At 47.1% G+C, this 16,438-nt stretch overlaps 1 protein-coding gene across 1 annotated transcript; it reads left to right on the top strand.

Annotated features, from left to right (window-relative positions):
* Positions 1–4,103: 4,103 nt before the first annotated feature.
* On the top strand, positions 4,104–16,108 carry LOC139532986 (immunoglobulin-like domain-containing receptor 1). The gene is made up of 6 exons (XM_071331130.1): positions 4,104–4,293; positions 9,360–9,509; positions 9,873–9,992; positions 12,904–13,050; positions 13,646–13,768; positions 13,932–16,108. The coding sequence occupies exons 1-6, from the start codon at positions 4,104–4,106 to the stop codon at positions 14,777–14,779; spliced, it is 1,578 nt and encodes a 525-aa protein (XP_071187231.1). The 3' UTR covers positions 14,780–16,108.
* Positions 16,109–16,438: the final 330 nt, after the last annotated feature.

The following is a 16,438-nucleotide window of genomic DNA, read 5'->3' as shown; positions in this document are numbered from 1 at the left end:
AGATCATAGTAAATCCCAGGACATTGTGTCTATAATACTGTAAGGGGTTCTTCTACATAGATCATAGGAAATCCCAGGACATAGTGTCTATAATACTGTAAGGGGTCTTCTACATAGATCATAGGAAATCCCAGGTCATAGTGTCTATAATACTGTAAGGGGTTCTTCCACATAGATCATAGGAAATCCCAGGACATAGTGTCTATAATATTGTAATAAGCTCACATAGTTGCTGTCACAAACTCCACACAGTTGTCACTGACTAGTTGGATATTCATTTCCCCAGTGAGCAAACCATTTCTGTACTTACAGCATTCATATCAATTCATTTAGATCAGGTTTTTGCTTTGGCGGACCTTATTTTTTGTATTGACATTTGTCAATAAAACTCATGAATACAACTGTTTATGTCAAGTAGTTTTGTGTTCTACTCGTAGCCCTGGTTGTCCTGAATATAAACTGTTGAAACACTTCATTGTGAGGATAAATATCAGGGCTGAAAGTCAGATCAATGAGAAGCTGATTTTTACTGGGGCCTCGGGACTGATAGTGTTAATAAACAGCACTGTGTTGGTGTGTAAACAGGCCTCGGGACTGATAGTGTTAATAAACAGCACTGTGTTGGTGTGTAAACAGGCCTCGGGACTGATAGTGTTAATAAACAGCACTGTGTTGGTGTGTAAACAGGCCTCGGGACTGATAGTGTTAATAAACAGCACTGTGTTGGTGTGTAAACAGGCCTCGGGACTGATAGTGTTAATAAACAGCACTGTGTTGGTGTGTAAACAGGCCTCGGGACTGATAGTGTTAATAAACAGCACTGTGTTGGTGTGTTAAACAGGCCTCGGGACTGATAGTGTTAATAAACAGCACTGTGTTGGTGTGTAAACAGGCCTCGGGACTGATAGTGTTAATAAACAGCACTGTGTTGGTGTGTAAACAGGCCTCGGGACTGATAGTGTTAATAAACAGCACTGTGTTGGTGTGTAAACAGGCCTCGGGACTGATAGTGTTAATAAACAGCACTGTGTTGGTGTGTAAACAGGCCTCGGGACTGATAGGGTTAATAAACAGCACTGTGTTGGTGTGTATCTCCCGGTGTGGCGCAGTGGTCTAGGGCACTGCATCGCAGTGCTAGCTGCGCCACCAGAGTCGCTGGGTTCGCGCCCAGGCTGGGCTGGGTTCGCGCCCAGGCTCTGTCGCAGCCGGCCGCAACCGGGAGATCCGTGGGGCGACGCACAATTGGCATAGCGTCGTCCGGGTTAGGGAGGGTTTGGCCGGTAGGGATATCCTTGTCTCAGTATGTAAAAATGTAATAAAATGTATGCACTCTACTGTAAGTCGCTCTGGATAAGAGCGTCTGCTAAATGACTAAAGTTGTAAAATGTAAAAAATGTGTAAACAGGCCTCAGGACTGATAGTGTTAATAAACAGCACTGTGTTGGTGTGTAAACAGGCCTTGGGACTGATAGGGTTAACGCACAACTGAGCGAAGAGGACAAGTACGTTAGAGTGTCTAGCTTGTGTCTAGTTTGAGAAACAGACGCCTCACAAGGCAGCTTCATTAAATAAGTACCCGCAAAACACCAGTCTCAACGTCAACAGTGAAGAGGCGACTCCGGGATGCTAGCCTTTTAGGCAGAGTTCCTCTGTCCAATGTAATCTTTTATTTTTATTGGCCAGTCTGAGATATGGCGCTTTCTTTGCAACTCTGCCTAGAAGGCCAGCATCCCGGAGTCGCCTCTTCACTGTTGACGTTGAGACTGGTGTTTTGCGGGTACTATTTTAATGAAGCTGCCAGTTGAGGACTTGTGCGGCGCCTGTTACTTAAACTAGACACTCTAATGTACTTGTCCTCTTGCTCAGTTGTGCACTGGGGCCTCCCACTCCTCTTTCTGTTCTGGTTAGAGCCAGTTTGCGCTGTTCTGTGAAGGGAGTAGTACACAGCGTTGTACGAAAGATCTTCAGTTGCTTGGGCAATTTCTCGAATGGAATAGCCTTCATTTCTCAGAACAAGAATAGACTGAAGAGTTTCAGAAGAAAGTACTTGGTTTCTGGCCATTTTGAGCATGTAATGAACCCACGAATGCTGATGCTCCAGATACTCAACTAGTCTAAAGAAGGCCAGTTTTATTGCTTCTTTAATCATAACAACAGTTTCCAGCTGTGCTAACATAATTGCAAAAGGGTCTTCTAATGATCAATTAGCCTTTTAAAATGATAAACTTGGATTAGCTAACACAACGTGCCATTGGAACACAGGAGTGATGGTTGTTGATAATGGGCCTCTGTACGCCTATGTACAGTTGAAGTCGGAAGTTAACATACACCTTAGCCAAATACATTTAAACTCAGTTTTTCACCATTCCTGACATTTAATCCTAGTAAAAATTCCCTGTCTTATGTCAGTTAGGATCACCACTTGATTTTAAGAATGTTAAATGTTAGAATAATAGTAGAGAGAATGATTTATTTCAGTTTTTATTTCTTTCATCACATTCCCAGTGGGTCAGAAGTTTACAAACTCAATTAGTATTTGGTAGCATTGCCTTTAAATTGTTTAACTTGGGTTGAACGTTTCGGGTAGCCTTCCACAAGCTTCCCACAATAAGTTGGGTGAATATTGGCCCATTCCTCCTGACAGAGTTGGTGTAACCGAGTCAGGTTTGTAGGCCTCCTTGCTCGCACACGCTTTTTCAGTTCTGCCCACAAATTGTCTATAGGATTGAAGTCAGGGCTTTGTGATGGCCACTCAGATACCCTGTAGTTGTTGTCCTTTCGGCCATTTTGCCACAACTTTGGAAGTATGCTTGGAGTCATTGTCCATTTGGAAGACCCATTTGCGACCAAGCTTTAACTTCCTGACTGATGTCTTGAGATGTTGCTTCAATATATCCACATAATTTTCCTACCTCATGATGCCATCTATTTTGTGAAGTGCAGGAGGGTCCTGCAGCAAAGCATCCCCACAACATGATGCTGCCACCTCCATGCTTCACGGTTGGGATGGTATTCTCTTCGGCTTGCAAGCATCCCCCTTTTTCCTCCAAACATAATGATGGTAATTATGGCCAAACAGTTCTATTTTTGTTTCATCAGACCAGAGGACATTTCTCCCAAAAGTACTATCTTTGTCCCCATGTGCAGTTGCAAACCGTAGTCTGGCTTTTTTATGGCGGTTTTGGAGCAATGGCTTCTTCCCTGCTGAGCGTCCTTTCAGGTTATGTCAATATAGAACTCGTTTTACTGTGGATATAGATACTTCTGTACCAGTTTCCTCCAGCATCTTCACAAGGTCCTTTGCTGTTGTTCTGAGATTGATTTGCACTTTTCGCACCAAAGTGCGTTCATCTCTAGGAGACAGAACGTGTCTCCTTCCTGAGCGGTATGACGGCTGCGTGGTCCCATGGTGTTTATACTTGCGTACTATTGTTTGTACAGATGAACGTGGTACCTTCTGGCATTTGGAAATTGCTCCCAAGGATGAAGCAGACTTGTGGAGGCTCTAATCATTTTCTTAGCAGATTTCTTTAGATTTTCCCATGATGTCAAGCAAAGAGGCACTGAGTTTGAAGGTAGGCCTTGAAATACATCCACAGGTACACCTCCAATTGACTCAAATTATGTCAATTAGCCCATCAGAAGCTTCTAAAGCCATGACATAATTTTCTGGAGTTTTCCAAGCAGTTTAAAGGCACAGTCAACTTAGTGTATGTAAACTTCTGACCCACTGGAATTGTGATTCACTTATAATTCACTGTAATAATCTGTCCGTAAACAATTGTTGGAAAAATTACTTGTCATGCCAAAACTATAGTTTGTTAACAAGAAATTTGTGGAGTGGTTGAAAAACACGTTTTAATGACTCCAACCTAAGTGTATGTAAACTTTCGACTTCAACTGTAGATATTCCATGAAAAATCTGCCGTTTCCAGCTACAATAGTCATTTACAACATCAACAATGTCTACACTCATTTAATTTAAAGTTATTTTAATGGACAAAAATGTGCTTTTCTTTCAAAAACAAGAAGATTTCTAAGTGATCCCAAACCTGTGAACGGTAGTGTACATTCCCCCTTTCACATATATACACACTGACATGATGTATTCTCTCCCATCAGAGGTGCAGAGCGTCCAGGTGAATGTTCCTCAGACAGAGAGGAGTACAGCTCTGTTTGCCTCCGTCATCCTGAGGTGTGACTACTCCACCTCCGCTAGCCAGCAGGATGTCCAAGTCACCTGGCGATACAAGTCCTTCTGCAAGGACCCCATCCTGGAGTATTACTCCCAAGGTTAGTTATGGACCCGGGACCAGTCTCCAGGTTAGTTATGGACCCTCTACTACTCCCCAGGTTAGTTATGGACCCTGTACTAGTCCCCAGGCTGTAGTTATGGACCCTGTCCTGGAGTACTAGTCCCCAGGTTAGTTATGGACCCTGTACTAGTCCTCAGGTCAGTCATGGACCCTGTCCTGGAGAGTACTGAGCCCCCAGGTTAGTTATGGACCCTGTACTAGTCCCCAGGTTAGTTATGGACCCTGTCCTGGAGTACTAGTCCCCAGGTTAGTTATGGACCCTGTACTAGTCCCCAGGTTAGTTATGGACCCTGTCCTGGAGTACTAGTCCCCAGGTTAGTTATGGACCCTGTACTAGTCTCCAATGTAAGTCATGGACCCTCTACCACTCCCCAGGTTAGTTATGGACCCTGTACTAGTCCCCAGGTTAGTTATGGACCCTGTCCTGGAGTACTAGTCCCCAGGTTAGTTATGGACCCTGTACTAGTCCTCAGGTTAGTTATGGACCCCCATCCTGGAGTATTACTCTCCAGGTTAGTTATGGACCCTGTACTAGTCCCCAGGTTAGTTATGGACCATGTACTAGTCTCCAGGTTAGTTATGGACCCTGTACTAGTCCCCAGGTTGGTTATGGACCCTGTACTAGTCCCCAGGTTAGTTATGGACCCTGTCCTGGAGTACTAGTCTCCAGGTTAGTTATGGACCCTGTACTAGTCCCCAGGTTAGTTATGGACCCTGTACTAGTCTCCAGGTCAGTCATGGACCCTGTACTAGTCCTCAGGTTAGTTATGGACCCCCATCCTGGAGTACTACTCTCCAGGTCAGTCATGGACCCTGGGACCAGTCCCCAGGCTAGTTATGGACCCTGTACTAGTCCCCAGGTTAGTTATGGACCCTGTACTAGTCCCCAGGTTAGTTATGGACCCCCATCCTGGAGTATTACTCCCAAGGTTAGTTATGGACCCCATCCTGGAGTATTACTCCCCAGGTTAGTTATGGACCCTGTACTAGTCTCCAGGTTGGTTATGGACCCTGTACTAGTCCCCAGGTTGGTTATGGACCCTGTACTAGTCCCCAGGTTAGTTATGGACCCTGTACTAGTCTCCAGGTTAGTTATGGACCCTGTCCTGGAGTACTAGTCCCCAGGTTAGTTATGGACCCTGTACTAGTCCCCAGGTTAGTTATGGACCCTGTACTAGTCTCCAGGTTAGTTATGGACCCTGTACTAGTCCCCAGGTTAGTTATGGACCCTGTACTAGTCTCCAGGTTAGTTATGGACCCTGTCCTGGAGTACTAGTCCCCAGGTTAGTTATGGACCCTGTACTAGTCTCCAGGTTAGTTATGGACCCTGTACTAGTATCCAGGTTAGTTATGGACCCTGTACTAGTCCCCAGGTTAGTTATGGACCCTGTACTAGTCCCCAGGTTAGTTATGGACCCTGTACTAGTCTCCAGGTTAGTTATGGACCCTGTACTAGTCCCCAGGTTAGTTATGGACCCTGTACTAGTCTCCAGGTTAGTTATGGACCCTGTACTAGTCTCCAGGTTAGTTATGGACCCTGTACTAGTCTCCAGGTTGGTTATGGACCCTGTACTAGTCCCCAGGTTAGTTATGGACCCTGTCCTGGAGTACTAGTCCCCAGGTTAGTTATGGACCCTGTACTAGTCCCCAGGTTAGTTATGGACCCTGTACTAGTCCCCCAGGTTGGTTATGGACCCTGTACTAGTCTCCAGGTTAGTTATGGACCCTGTCCTGGAGTACTAGTCCCCAGGTTAGTTATGGACCCTGTACTAGTCCCCAGGTTAGTTATGGACCCTGTACTAGTCCCCAGGTTGGTTATGGACCCTGTACTAGTATCCAGGTTAGTTATGGACCCTGTACTAGTCCCCAGGTTAGTTATGGACCCTGTACTAGTCCCCAGGTTAGTTATGGACCCTGTACTAGTCTCCAGGTTAGTTATGGACCCTGTACTAGTCCCCAGGTTAGTTATGGACCCTGTACTAGTCTCCAGGTTAGTTATGGACCCTGTACTAGTCTCCAGGTTAGTTATGGACCCTGTACTAGTCTCCAGGTTGGTTATGGACCCTGTACTAGTCCCCAGGTTAGTTATGGACCCTGTCCTGGAGTACTAGTCCCCAGGTTAGTTATGGACCCTGTACTACTCCCCAGGTTAGTTATGGACCCTGTACTAGTCCCCAGGTTGGTTATGGACCCTGTACTAGTCTCCAGGTTAGTTATGGACCCTGTCCTGGAGTACTAGTCCCCAGGTTAGTTATGGACCCTGTACTAGTCCCCAGGTTAGTTATGGACCCTGTACTAGTCCCCAGGTTGGTTATGGACCCTGTACTAGTCCCCAGGTTAGTTATGGACCCTGTACTAGTCCCCAGGTTGGTTATGGACCCTGTACTAGTCCTCAGGTTAGTTATGGACCCTGTACTAGTCCTCAGGTTAGTTATGGACCCTGTACTAGTCTCCAGGTTAGTTATGGACCCTGTCCTGGAGTACTAGTCCCCAGGTTAGTTATGGACCCTGTACTAGTCCCAAGGTTAGTTATGGACCCTGTTCTGGAGTACTAGTCCCCAGGTTAGTTATGGACCCTGTACTAGTCCTCAGGTTAGTTATGGACCCTGTACTAGTCTCCAGGTTAGTTATGGACCCTGTCCTGGAGTACTAGTCCCCAGGTTAGTTATGGACCCTGTACTAGTCCCAAGGTTAGTTATGGACCCTGTCCTGGAGTACTAGTCTCCAGGTTAGTTATGGACCCTGTACTAGTCCCCAGGTTAGTTATGGACCCTGTACTAGTCCCCAGGTTAGTTATGGACCCTGTCCTGGAGTACTAGTCTCCAGGTTAGTTATGGACCCTGTACTAGTCCCCAGGTTAGTTATGGACCCTGTACTAGTCTCCAGGTTAGTTATGGACCCTTTACTAGTCTCCAGGTTAGTTATGGTCCCCCATCCTGGAGTATTACTCCCAAGGTTAGTTATGGACCCTGTACTAGTCCCCAGGTTAGTTATGGACCCTGTACTAGTCCCCAGGTTAGTTATGGACCCTGTACTAGTCTCCAGGTTGGTTATGGACCCTGTACTAGTATCCAGGTTAGTTATAGACCCTGTCCTGGAGTACTAGTCTCCAGGTTAGTTATGGACCCTGTCCTGGAGTACTAGTCTCCAGGTTAGTTATGGACCCTGTACTAGTCCCCAGGTTAGTTATGGACCCTGTACTAGTCTCCTGGTTAGTTATGGACCCTGTACTAGTCTCCAGGTTAGTTATGGACCCCCATCCTGGAGTATTACTCCCAAGGTTAGTTATGGACCCTGTACTAGTCCCCAGGTTGGTTATGGACCCTGTACTAGTCTCCAGGTTGGTTATGGACCCTGTACTAGTCTCCAGGTTAGTTATGGACCCTGTACTAGTCTCCAGGTTGGTTATGGACCCTGTACTAGTCCCCAGGTTGGTTATGGACCCTGTACTAGTCTCCAGGTTAGTTATGGACCCTGTACTAGTCTCCAGGTTAGTTATGGACCCTGTCCTGGAGTATTACTCCCAAGGTTAGTTATGGACCCTGTACTAGTCCCCAGGTTAGTTATGGACCCTGTCCTGGAGTATTACTCCCAAGGTTAGTTATGGACCCTGTACTAGTCCCCAGGTTAGTTATGGACCCTGTCCTGGAGTATTACTCCCAAGGTTAGTTATGGACCCTGTCCTGGAGTATTACTCCCCAGGTTAGTTATGGACCCTGTACTAGTCTCCAGGTTAGTTATGGACCCTGTACTAGTCCCCAGGTTAGTTATGGACCCTGTACTAGTCCCCAGGTTAGTTATGGACCCCCATCCTGGAGTATTACTCCCAAGGTTAGTTATGGACCCTGTCCTGGAGTATTACTCCCAAGGTTAGTTATGGACCCTGTACTAGTCTCCAGGTTGGTTATGGACCCTGTACTAGTCCCAAGGTTAGTTATGGACCCTGTACTAGTCCCCAGGTTAGTTATGGACCCTGTACTAGTCTCCAGGTTGGTTATGGACCCTGTCCTGGAGTATTACTCCCAAGGTTAGTTATGGACCCTGTACTAGTCCCCAGGTTAGTTATGGACCCTGTCCTGGAGTATTACTCCCAAGGTTAGTTATGGACCCTGTACTAGTCTCCAGGTTAGTTATGGACCCTGTACTAGTCTCCAGGTTGGTTATGGACCCTGTACTAGTATCCAGGTTAGTTATGGACCCTGTCCTGGAGTACTAGTCTCCAGGTTAGTTATGGACCCTGTACTAGTCCCCAGGTTAGTTATGGACCCTGTACTAGTCTCCAGGTTAGTTATGGACCCTGTCCTGGAGTACTAGTCCCCAGGTTAGTTATGGACCCTGTACTAGTCCCCAGGTTAGTTATGGACCCTGTACTAGTCTCCAGGTTAGTTATGGACCCTGTCCTGGAGTACTAGTCTCCAGGTTAGTTATGGACCCTGTACTAGTCCCCAGGTTAGTTATGGACCCTGTACTAGTCTCCAGGTTAGTTATGGACCCTGTCCTGGAGTACTAGTCCCCAGGTTAGTTATGGACCCTGTACTAGTCCCCAGGTTAGTTATGGACCCTGTACTAGTCCCCAGGTTAGTTATGGACCCTGTCCTGGAGTACTAGTCCCCAGGTTAGTTATGGACCCTGTACTAGTCTCCAGGTTAGTTATGGACCCTGTACTAGTCCCCAGGTTAGTTATGGACCCTGTCCTGGAGTACTAGTCTCCAGGTTAGTTATGGGGGAAGTGAAGAGAACTGGCCTGGAGCTGGGTTAACTAGTTGGGCTACATGTTAACTAGTTGGGCTACATGTTAACTAGTTGGGCTACATGTTAACTAGTTGGGCTACATGTTAACTAGTTGGGCTACAGTTTGACGGTGTATATAGGCAAATTCTAAGGTTGTTAGTTGTTGGGTAGAGGAGTTTGCTGTAGTGTTTTCTTCAGTTTTCTTCCTGTCTTACTTTAGAACCTGAAATATTAATTAAATTACTGGTGATGTACAGTAACACTCAGTCAGTCACACACACACTTCTGTATGAAACATATCTCCCTCTATAGCGTACCAGAATGCTCTGCAGCTGGGTCAGGACCCGGCCAATGACTGCCCAGACCGCCAGCGCACGGTGAGGATCATCGTCCAGAAGAGAGGCTCCAACGAGGCCATACTGGGCCCAGAGTACCGGGAACGCAAGATCTCCGTCCAGAACAGTGAGTCTAGACAGCCTTGGGTTGCAAAGTTCCAGTAACTTTCCATAAATCCCCCAGTTTGATAGAAATCCTGGTTGGAGAATTCCAGATTCCCTGCTTAAGTCCCTCCTGATACCGGAAATCATCCAACCTGGGGATTTCTGGGAAACCTGGGAATTTTAGGAACGTTACTGGAATTTTGTAACTTTAATCCAGCCACAATGTCACACCTGCGTTAACTAATCAAAATAGTGGTGGAATACAACAACAATGTGAAATGACGGGAGGATCCCAGAGGAATGGATTGAGAAACAACGTATGACTGTGTGCTCTTTGTTGCTACTCTGACATGTTTTGACGTCGTTGGGCTGTCTTCCCCCACAGAGGCTGACCTGGTGATCAATGAGATCATGTGGTGGGACAACGGAGTTTACTACTGTTCTGTGGAAGCCACAGGAGACACCAGCGGCGGCTTGGATGGCGTGATCAGCCTCATGGTCTACAGTAAGTTGACCACAACCACAGCTATGACCACAACCTGGGCCGTGTTCATAAAGCATCTCTGAGTAAGAGTGCTGATCTAGGATCAGGTCCTTCCCGTCCATGTCATCTGATTCGTTAAGAGGTCCTTCCTGTCCATGTCATCTGATTCGTTAAGAGGTCCTTCCCGTCCATGTCATCTGATTCGTTAAGAGGTCTTTCCTGTCCATGTCATCTGATTCGTTAAGAGGTCCTTCCCGTCCATGTCATCTGATTCGTTAAGAGGTCTTTCCCGTCCATGTCATCTGATTCGTTAAGAGGTCCTTCCCGTCCATGTCATCTGATTCGTTAAGAGGTCCTTCCCGTCCATGTCATCTGATTCGTTAAGAGGTCCTTCCCGTCCATGTCATCTGATTCGTTAAGAGGTCCTTCCTGTCCATGTCATCTGATTCGTTAAGAGGTCCTTCCCGTCCATGTCATCTGATTCGTTAAGAGGTCCTTCCCGTCCATGTCATCTGATTCGTTAAGAGGTCCTTCCCGTCCATGTCATCTGATTCGTTAAGAGGTCCTTCCCGTCCATGTCATCTGATTCGTTAAGAGGTCCTTCCCGTCCATGTAATCTGATTCGTTAAGAGGTCCTTCCCGTCCATGTCATCTGATTCGTTAAGAGGTCCTTCCTGTCCATTTAAAAAAAAAAAAAAAAACTTGATTTAACCAGGTAGGCCAGTTGAGAGCAAGTTCTCACTTACAACTGCGACATGGCCAAGATAAAGCAAAGCAGTGCGACACAAACAACAACACAGAGTTACACATGGAATAAACAAACGTACAGTCAATAACACAATAGAAAAATCTATGTACAGTGTGTGCAAATGTAGTAAGATTAGGGAGGTAAGGCAATAAATAGGCCATAGTGGTGAAATAATTACAATTTAGCAATTAAACACTGGAGTGATAGATGTGCAGATGATGATGTGCAAGTAGGGATACTGGGGGGCAATAGAGCAAAAAAATAAAAAAAAATATATATAACAATATGGGGATGAGGTAGATGGGTGTGCTATTTACAGATGTGCTGTGTACAGTGATCGATCGGTAAGCTGCTCTGACAGCTGATGCTTAAAGTTAGAGAGTGAGATATAAGTCTCCAGCTTCAGTGATTTTTGCAATTTGTTCCAGTCATTGGCAGCAGAGAACTGGAAGGAAAGGAGGCCAAAGAAGGTGTTGGCTTTGGGGGTGACCAGTGAAATATACCTGCTGGAGTCTGTGCTACGGGTGGGTGTTGCTATGGTGACCAGTGAGCTGAGATAAGGCAGGGCTTTACCTAGCAAAGACTTATAGATGACCTGGAGCCAGTGGGTTTGGCGACGAATATGAAGCGAGGGCCAGCCAACAAGAGCATACAGGTCACAGTGGTGGGTAGTATATGGGGTTTTGTTGACAGAATGGATGGCACTGTGATAGACTGCATCCAATTTGCTGAGTAGAGTTGGAGGCTATTTTGTACATGGCATCGCCGAGGTCAAGGATCGATAGGATAGTCAGTTTTACGAGGGTATGTTTGGCAGCATGAGTGAAGGAGGCTTTGTTTTGCGAAATAGGAAGCCGATTCTAGATTTAATTTTGGATTGGAGATGCTTAATGTGAGTCTGGAAGGAGAGTTTACAGTCTAACCAGACACCTAGGTATTTGTAGTTGTTCACATATTCTAAGTCAGAACCATCCAGAGTAGTGATGCTAGTCGGGCGGGCGGGTGTGGGCAGCAATCGGTTGAAGAGCATGCATTTAGTTTTACTAGCATTTAAGAGCAGTTGAAGGCCACGGAAGGAGTGTTGTATGGCATTGAAGCTCGTTTGGAGGTTTGTTAACACAGTGTCCAAAGAAGGGGTAGATGTATACAGAGTGGTGTCGTCTGCGTAGAGGTGGATCAGAGAATCACCAGCAGCAAGAGTGACGCAAGAGTCGGCCCGAGAATTGAACCCTGAGGCACCCCCATAAAGACTGCCAGAGGTCCGGACAACAGGCCGTCCGATTTGACACACTGAACTCTGTCTGAGAAGTAGTTGGTGAACCAGGCGAGGCAGTCATTTGAGAAACCAAGGCTGTTGAGTCTGCCGATAAGAATACGGTGATTGACAGAGTCGAAAGCCTTGGCCAGGTCGATGAAGACGGCTGCACTGTACTGTCTTTTGCCGATGGCGGTTATGATATCGTTTAGGACCTTGAGCATGGCTGAGGTGCACCCATGACCAGCTCGGAAACCAGATTGCATAGTGGAGAAGGTACGGTGGGATTCGAAATAGTCGGTGATCTGTTTGTTAACTTGGCTTTCGAAGATTTGAGCATGGCAGGATGGATATAGGTCTATAACAGTTTGGGTGTAGAGTGTCTCCCCCTTTGAAGAGCGGGATGACCAATCTTTCCCAAAGCTTTCCAATCTTTGGGAATCTCAGACGATACGAAAGAGGTTGAACAGGCTAGTAATAGGGGTTGCAACAATTTTGGCAGATCATTTTAGAAAGAGAGGGTCCAGATTGTCTAGCCCGGCTGATTTGTAGGCGTCCAGATTTGCAGATCTTTCAGAACATCAGCTGTCTGGATTTGGGTGAAGGAGAAGTGGGGAGGGGTTTGGGAAAGTTTCTGCGGAGCGTACAGAGCTGTTGGCCGGGGTAGCCAGGTGGAAAGCATGGCCAGCCGTAGACAAATGCTTATTGAAATGATCGATTATCATAGATTTATGTTTCCATGTCATCTTATTGATTAAGAGAAGCCATAGCTTATATCTTCACTAGTCCTACTGTGAAACACTTTGTAAATACAGACCCTGGTGGGAAGGGACTCTAAATGAAGTGATATGGGTATAAGTGCATGTCTGTTTCCAGACCTAGTAAGTATCATCTGGTGTAATGATTTCCTGTGTTGTGGCTGTCTCCAGACTGGCTGACGGTGCTGTTCATGGTGATTGGAGCTCTGCTCCTCATCCTGCTCTTCTGTATCTGCTGCTGCCAGTGTTGTCCTCAGAGGTGCTGCTGCTACGTCCGCTGCCCCTGCTGCCCACAGACCTGCTGCTGTCCTGAGAAAGGTAGGGAAGGGCCTCTCTGTCTGTCCCTGCTGCCCACAGACCTGCTGCTGTCCTGAGAAAGGTAGGGCAGGGCCTCTCTGTCTGTCCCTGCTGCCCACAGACCTGCTGCTGTCCTGAGAAAGGTAGGGAAGGGCCTCTCTGTCTGTCCCTGCTGCCCACAGACCTGCTGCTGTCCTGAGAAAGGTAGGGAAGGACCTCTCTGTCTGCCCCTGCTGCCCACAGACCTGCTGCTGTCCTGAGAAAGGTAGGGAAGGGCCTCTCTGTCTGCCCCTGCTGCCCACAGACCTGCTGCTGTCCTGAGAAAGGTAGGGAAGGGCCTCTCTGTTTGTCCCTGCTGCCCACAGACCTGCTGCTGTCCTGAGAAAGGTAGGGAAGGGCCTCTCTGTCTGTCCCTGCTGCCCACAGACCTGCTGCTGTCCTGAGAAAGGTAGGGAAGGGCCTCTCTGTCTGTCCCTGCTGCCCACAGACCTGCTGCTGTCCTGAGAAAGGTAGGGAAGGGCCTCTCTCTCTTCTCTCTTTCTTTTCTCTCACACACTATCTTTCTCCCACACTTAGGCTCCATCTCACCTCTTCCTCTGTGTCTCTCTCTCTCCAGCGGTGATGCAGCACAGGATGATGAAGGATGCCCAGAGGGCCATGGGTCCATGGATGGGAGGTCAGCCTATGTACAGCCCCATGAGCCACGGCTCCTCACAGATGAACCCTCTGCTGTATGCAGGTTAGTAACACACACACACACACACACACACACACACACACACACACACACACACACACACACACACACACACACACACAGCAGAGCTATGCTTCTGATCTTCTAAATGTGTCTTTAACAAATCCATATTTGTCACTTATCATGGTTTTCTCTATCCCATCAGGCTCCCAATCAGGGAAGAGCATCGCCATGGCCCCCATGCCCCTCCCCCCTCCCCCATCTGGCTACAGCATGCCCCCCAGTGTCCACGCTGCCAGCATCTACGGCAACCAACATCCCGGCAACAAGCAGATGCTGGACTACCTGGAGAGCCAGGTGAGGGGCATGGATGGGACCAGCCCCATGATGCAGCCCCAGCCCTACCACCAGCAGGTCCAGATGATGCCCCCTCCCCCTCAGCACATGATGCCCCAGCACATCCCCTTCTCAGCGGGTCCTCCCAGCATGCTCTCTGGCCTGGACGACGGGGCCGTGGAGTACCGGGGGGTCATCCAGATGCCTCCCATCATAGAGCAGCCTGGACGAGGAGGTCGGAGAGGTCCACCCAGAACAGGTCCACCCAGCTCCAGAGAAAGCAGCCGCAGCGAGAGTCGCTTCACCAATCACCGTGACGACCGCAGCGAAGCCAGCGGGCGCCGTTACCCGTCGCCGTCAAGGAGCCGTGGCATGCCAAGGAGCTACAGTGAAGACTTTCTGGACGGGGAGAGTCGGGGGGCGCGAGGTCGAATGGGTTCACGTGACGACCTCAGCGACAGGGTCCCTCGATCCCGCTCCAGAGACGACCTGTTCGAGGAGCACCGTCGCGCCCCGCCTCCCAGCAACTACTCCCGCTCCCGCAGGGGGTCGTTCAGTTCAGATGAGGATGAAAACAGCAGGAGAGGAGAGGGCAGAGGTCACAGGAGAGGAGGAGGAGAAATGTATTCGGACATCCCGCCCAGCTATTCTGAATACGAGCCGGGACAGAAACCACCAAGGAGGAATGAGCGTTACTCTGTTAAAACTCTGCTTTAGTTAGTACACTGAATAAACACTCCTAAACACACACACACAAACCACACAAACAACCCCTTCAAAAGCATTTACCATCTGACAATGGCATTTGATCCATGCCTTCAATTACACATAATCATATAATCAGGCAGATATGAAAGAATCACTCACAAAGACACACTGGTGCATACTACTTGGTTTCGTCACTGCTTCCATTCAGGGAGCCTTTAATTAATGTGTCCCACTACAGGACAAGAGTTCTGTCAGGGGCACTGTGGTCATCTGATCTGGGCTCTCACTGGCTACCTCTCCTCTCCTTCTGCTGAATGGCATTACAACAGCCCCCTCTGCTGGTTGAACGCTCTCAGTGCAGATAAGTGCCCAATCTTGACAATCTGTTGTGCAAACAAAAGCTGTGTGTACAGTACAGTAGTCAGCCAGCCAGTGAGTCAGCCCTCAACAGTAGATGAGCAGTTGAAAGGCTCAGCATTGGCAAATCAGAGACTGTAGAAAGAACTGAGGTTGGGCAATTTTGCAGAGCTAAGCAATTGTCTTTGGTCATCAGCCATGTTGTCCTCCTCCTTCACTTTCGCTCTCTGTTTTCCTCCATCCGCCCGACATCTCTCCATCTTGTATTATCCTAACGGGGAAAGAAAGGACTAAACGAGAGAAATGAATGACAACGTATGAAAGACTTAGAAAGCACGAATGATAGCTGGCGGCATGCAATTCGACATGTCGATCTGATTTCCCAGATTCATACTCTAGAACGTTTACAATTTCTTAAACGTTTTTGAAGTTACTACACATATCTTAAGTTGACGTTTTGAAGGGTATTTTGGTTTTATATTTTACATTTTATTTGTATCATTGCCATAACATTGTTAACATATGAGAATAATACATAATATGCCTTATTTAATTGTTTGTCAAAAGTAAACCAGAAAACAAAATGTTTCCTGTTTGTTTTTAGCCATAGCCTATGTAGGCTTGTACTCCATGATCACTCAGGTCCCTTTCTACATGTTGTACATGTAAATAGTTTGAATTGTGCGCTCTGTCTGGACATCTTGAATATTCAGTTATGTAGGTATCGATATGGCTCACAATATATCAAATGTCAGGAAAATGAGCAAAGACGATGTGCTGTTACGTGAAGTCAGTTTGCTTAGGGACTTATCCAATTAGAGGAAGCAAAACCACCACCATCTCCTCAGGGTGAACTAGGCTTTGATGTGAAGATCACAGCTGTATGATTTGATGTCTCTGGATAGAAAATGGTGGTGGTGTAAGTTACTCCCTCTTAGGGACAATGAAGGAAACGTTTTCAATAAAGTTATTTTATAGATACCTTTGTGTACAGGTGTCTTCTTCACCCAACTGGTTCCCATTTCAAACATGCTGGAGGCAAATGACACACTCACACACTGACAGCCAACAGGCTGGCCTATAGGACACACAGACACTAGGAAGCTCCTCCATTGTCCAGTAAGTTACACAGACATGCCTGCTTCAGACCTAATATATGATCACCTTTGTGTTGTGATCAGATTAGCTCAAGGCAACGTAAAGACAAATTGACAGAATTTATTTGAGTCAAATTACATTCAGGGTCAAAGGCCATCCATATAAGATGTGTGCCATGGGATGTCATACTCGCTTGTGATAATTTATTCAACA

Source organism: Salvelinus alpinus, chromosome 10, assembly GCF_045679555.1.
Source record: "Salvelinus alpinus chromosome 10, SLU_Salpinus.1, whole genome shotgun sequence".
Classification (NCBI taxonomy): Eukaryota; Metazoa; Chordata; class Actinopteri; order Salmoniformes; family Salmonidae; genus Salvelinus; species Salvelinus alpinus.
This window is presented reverse-complemented; position numbering and strand designations above follow the sequence as displayed.

What these genes read in the sequence shown, in the direction of transcription:
- LOC139532986 (XM_071331130.1), top strand. Translation starts at nt 4,104, where the DNA reads ATGTATTCTCTCCCATCAGAGGTGCAGAGCGTCCAGGTGAATGTTCCT. An exon ending in CCTGGAGTATTACTCCCAAG is followed by an intron (nt 4,294 to 9,359) that starts GTTAGTTATGGA and finishes CTCCCTCTATAG; the next exon opens with CGTACCAGAATGCTCTGCAG. An exon ending in GATCAGCCTCATGGTCTACA is followed by an intron (nt 9,993 to 12,903) that starts GTAAGTTGACCA and finishes GGCTGTCTCCAG; the next exon opens with ACTGGCTGACGGTGCTGTTC.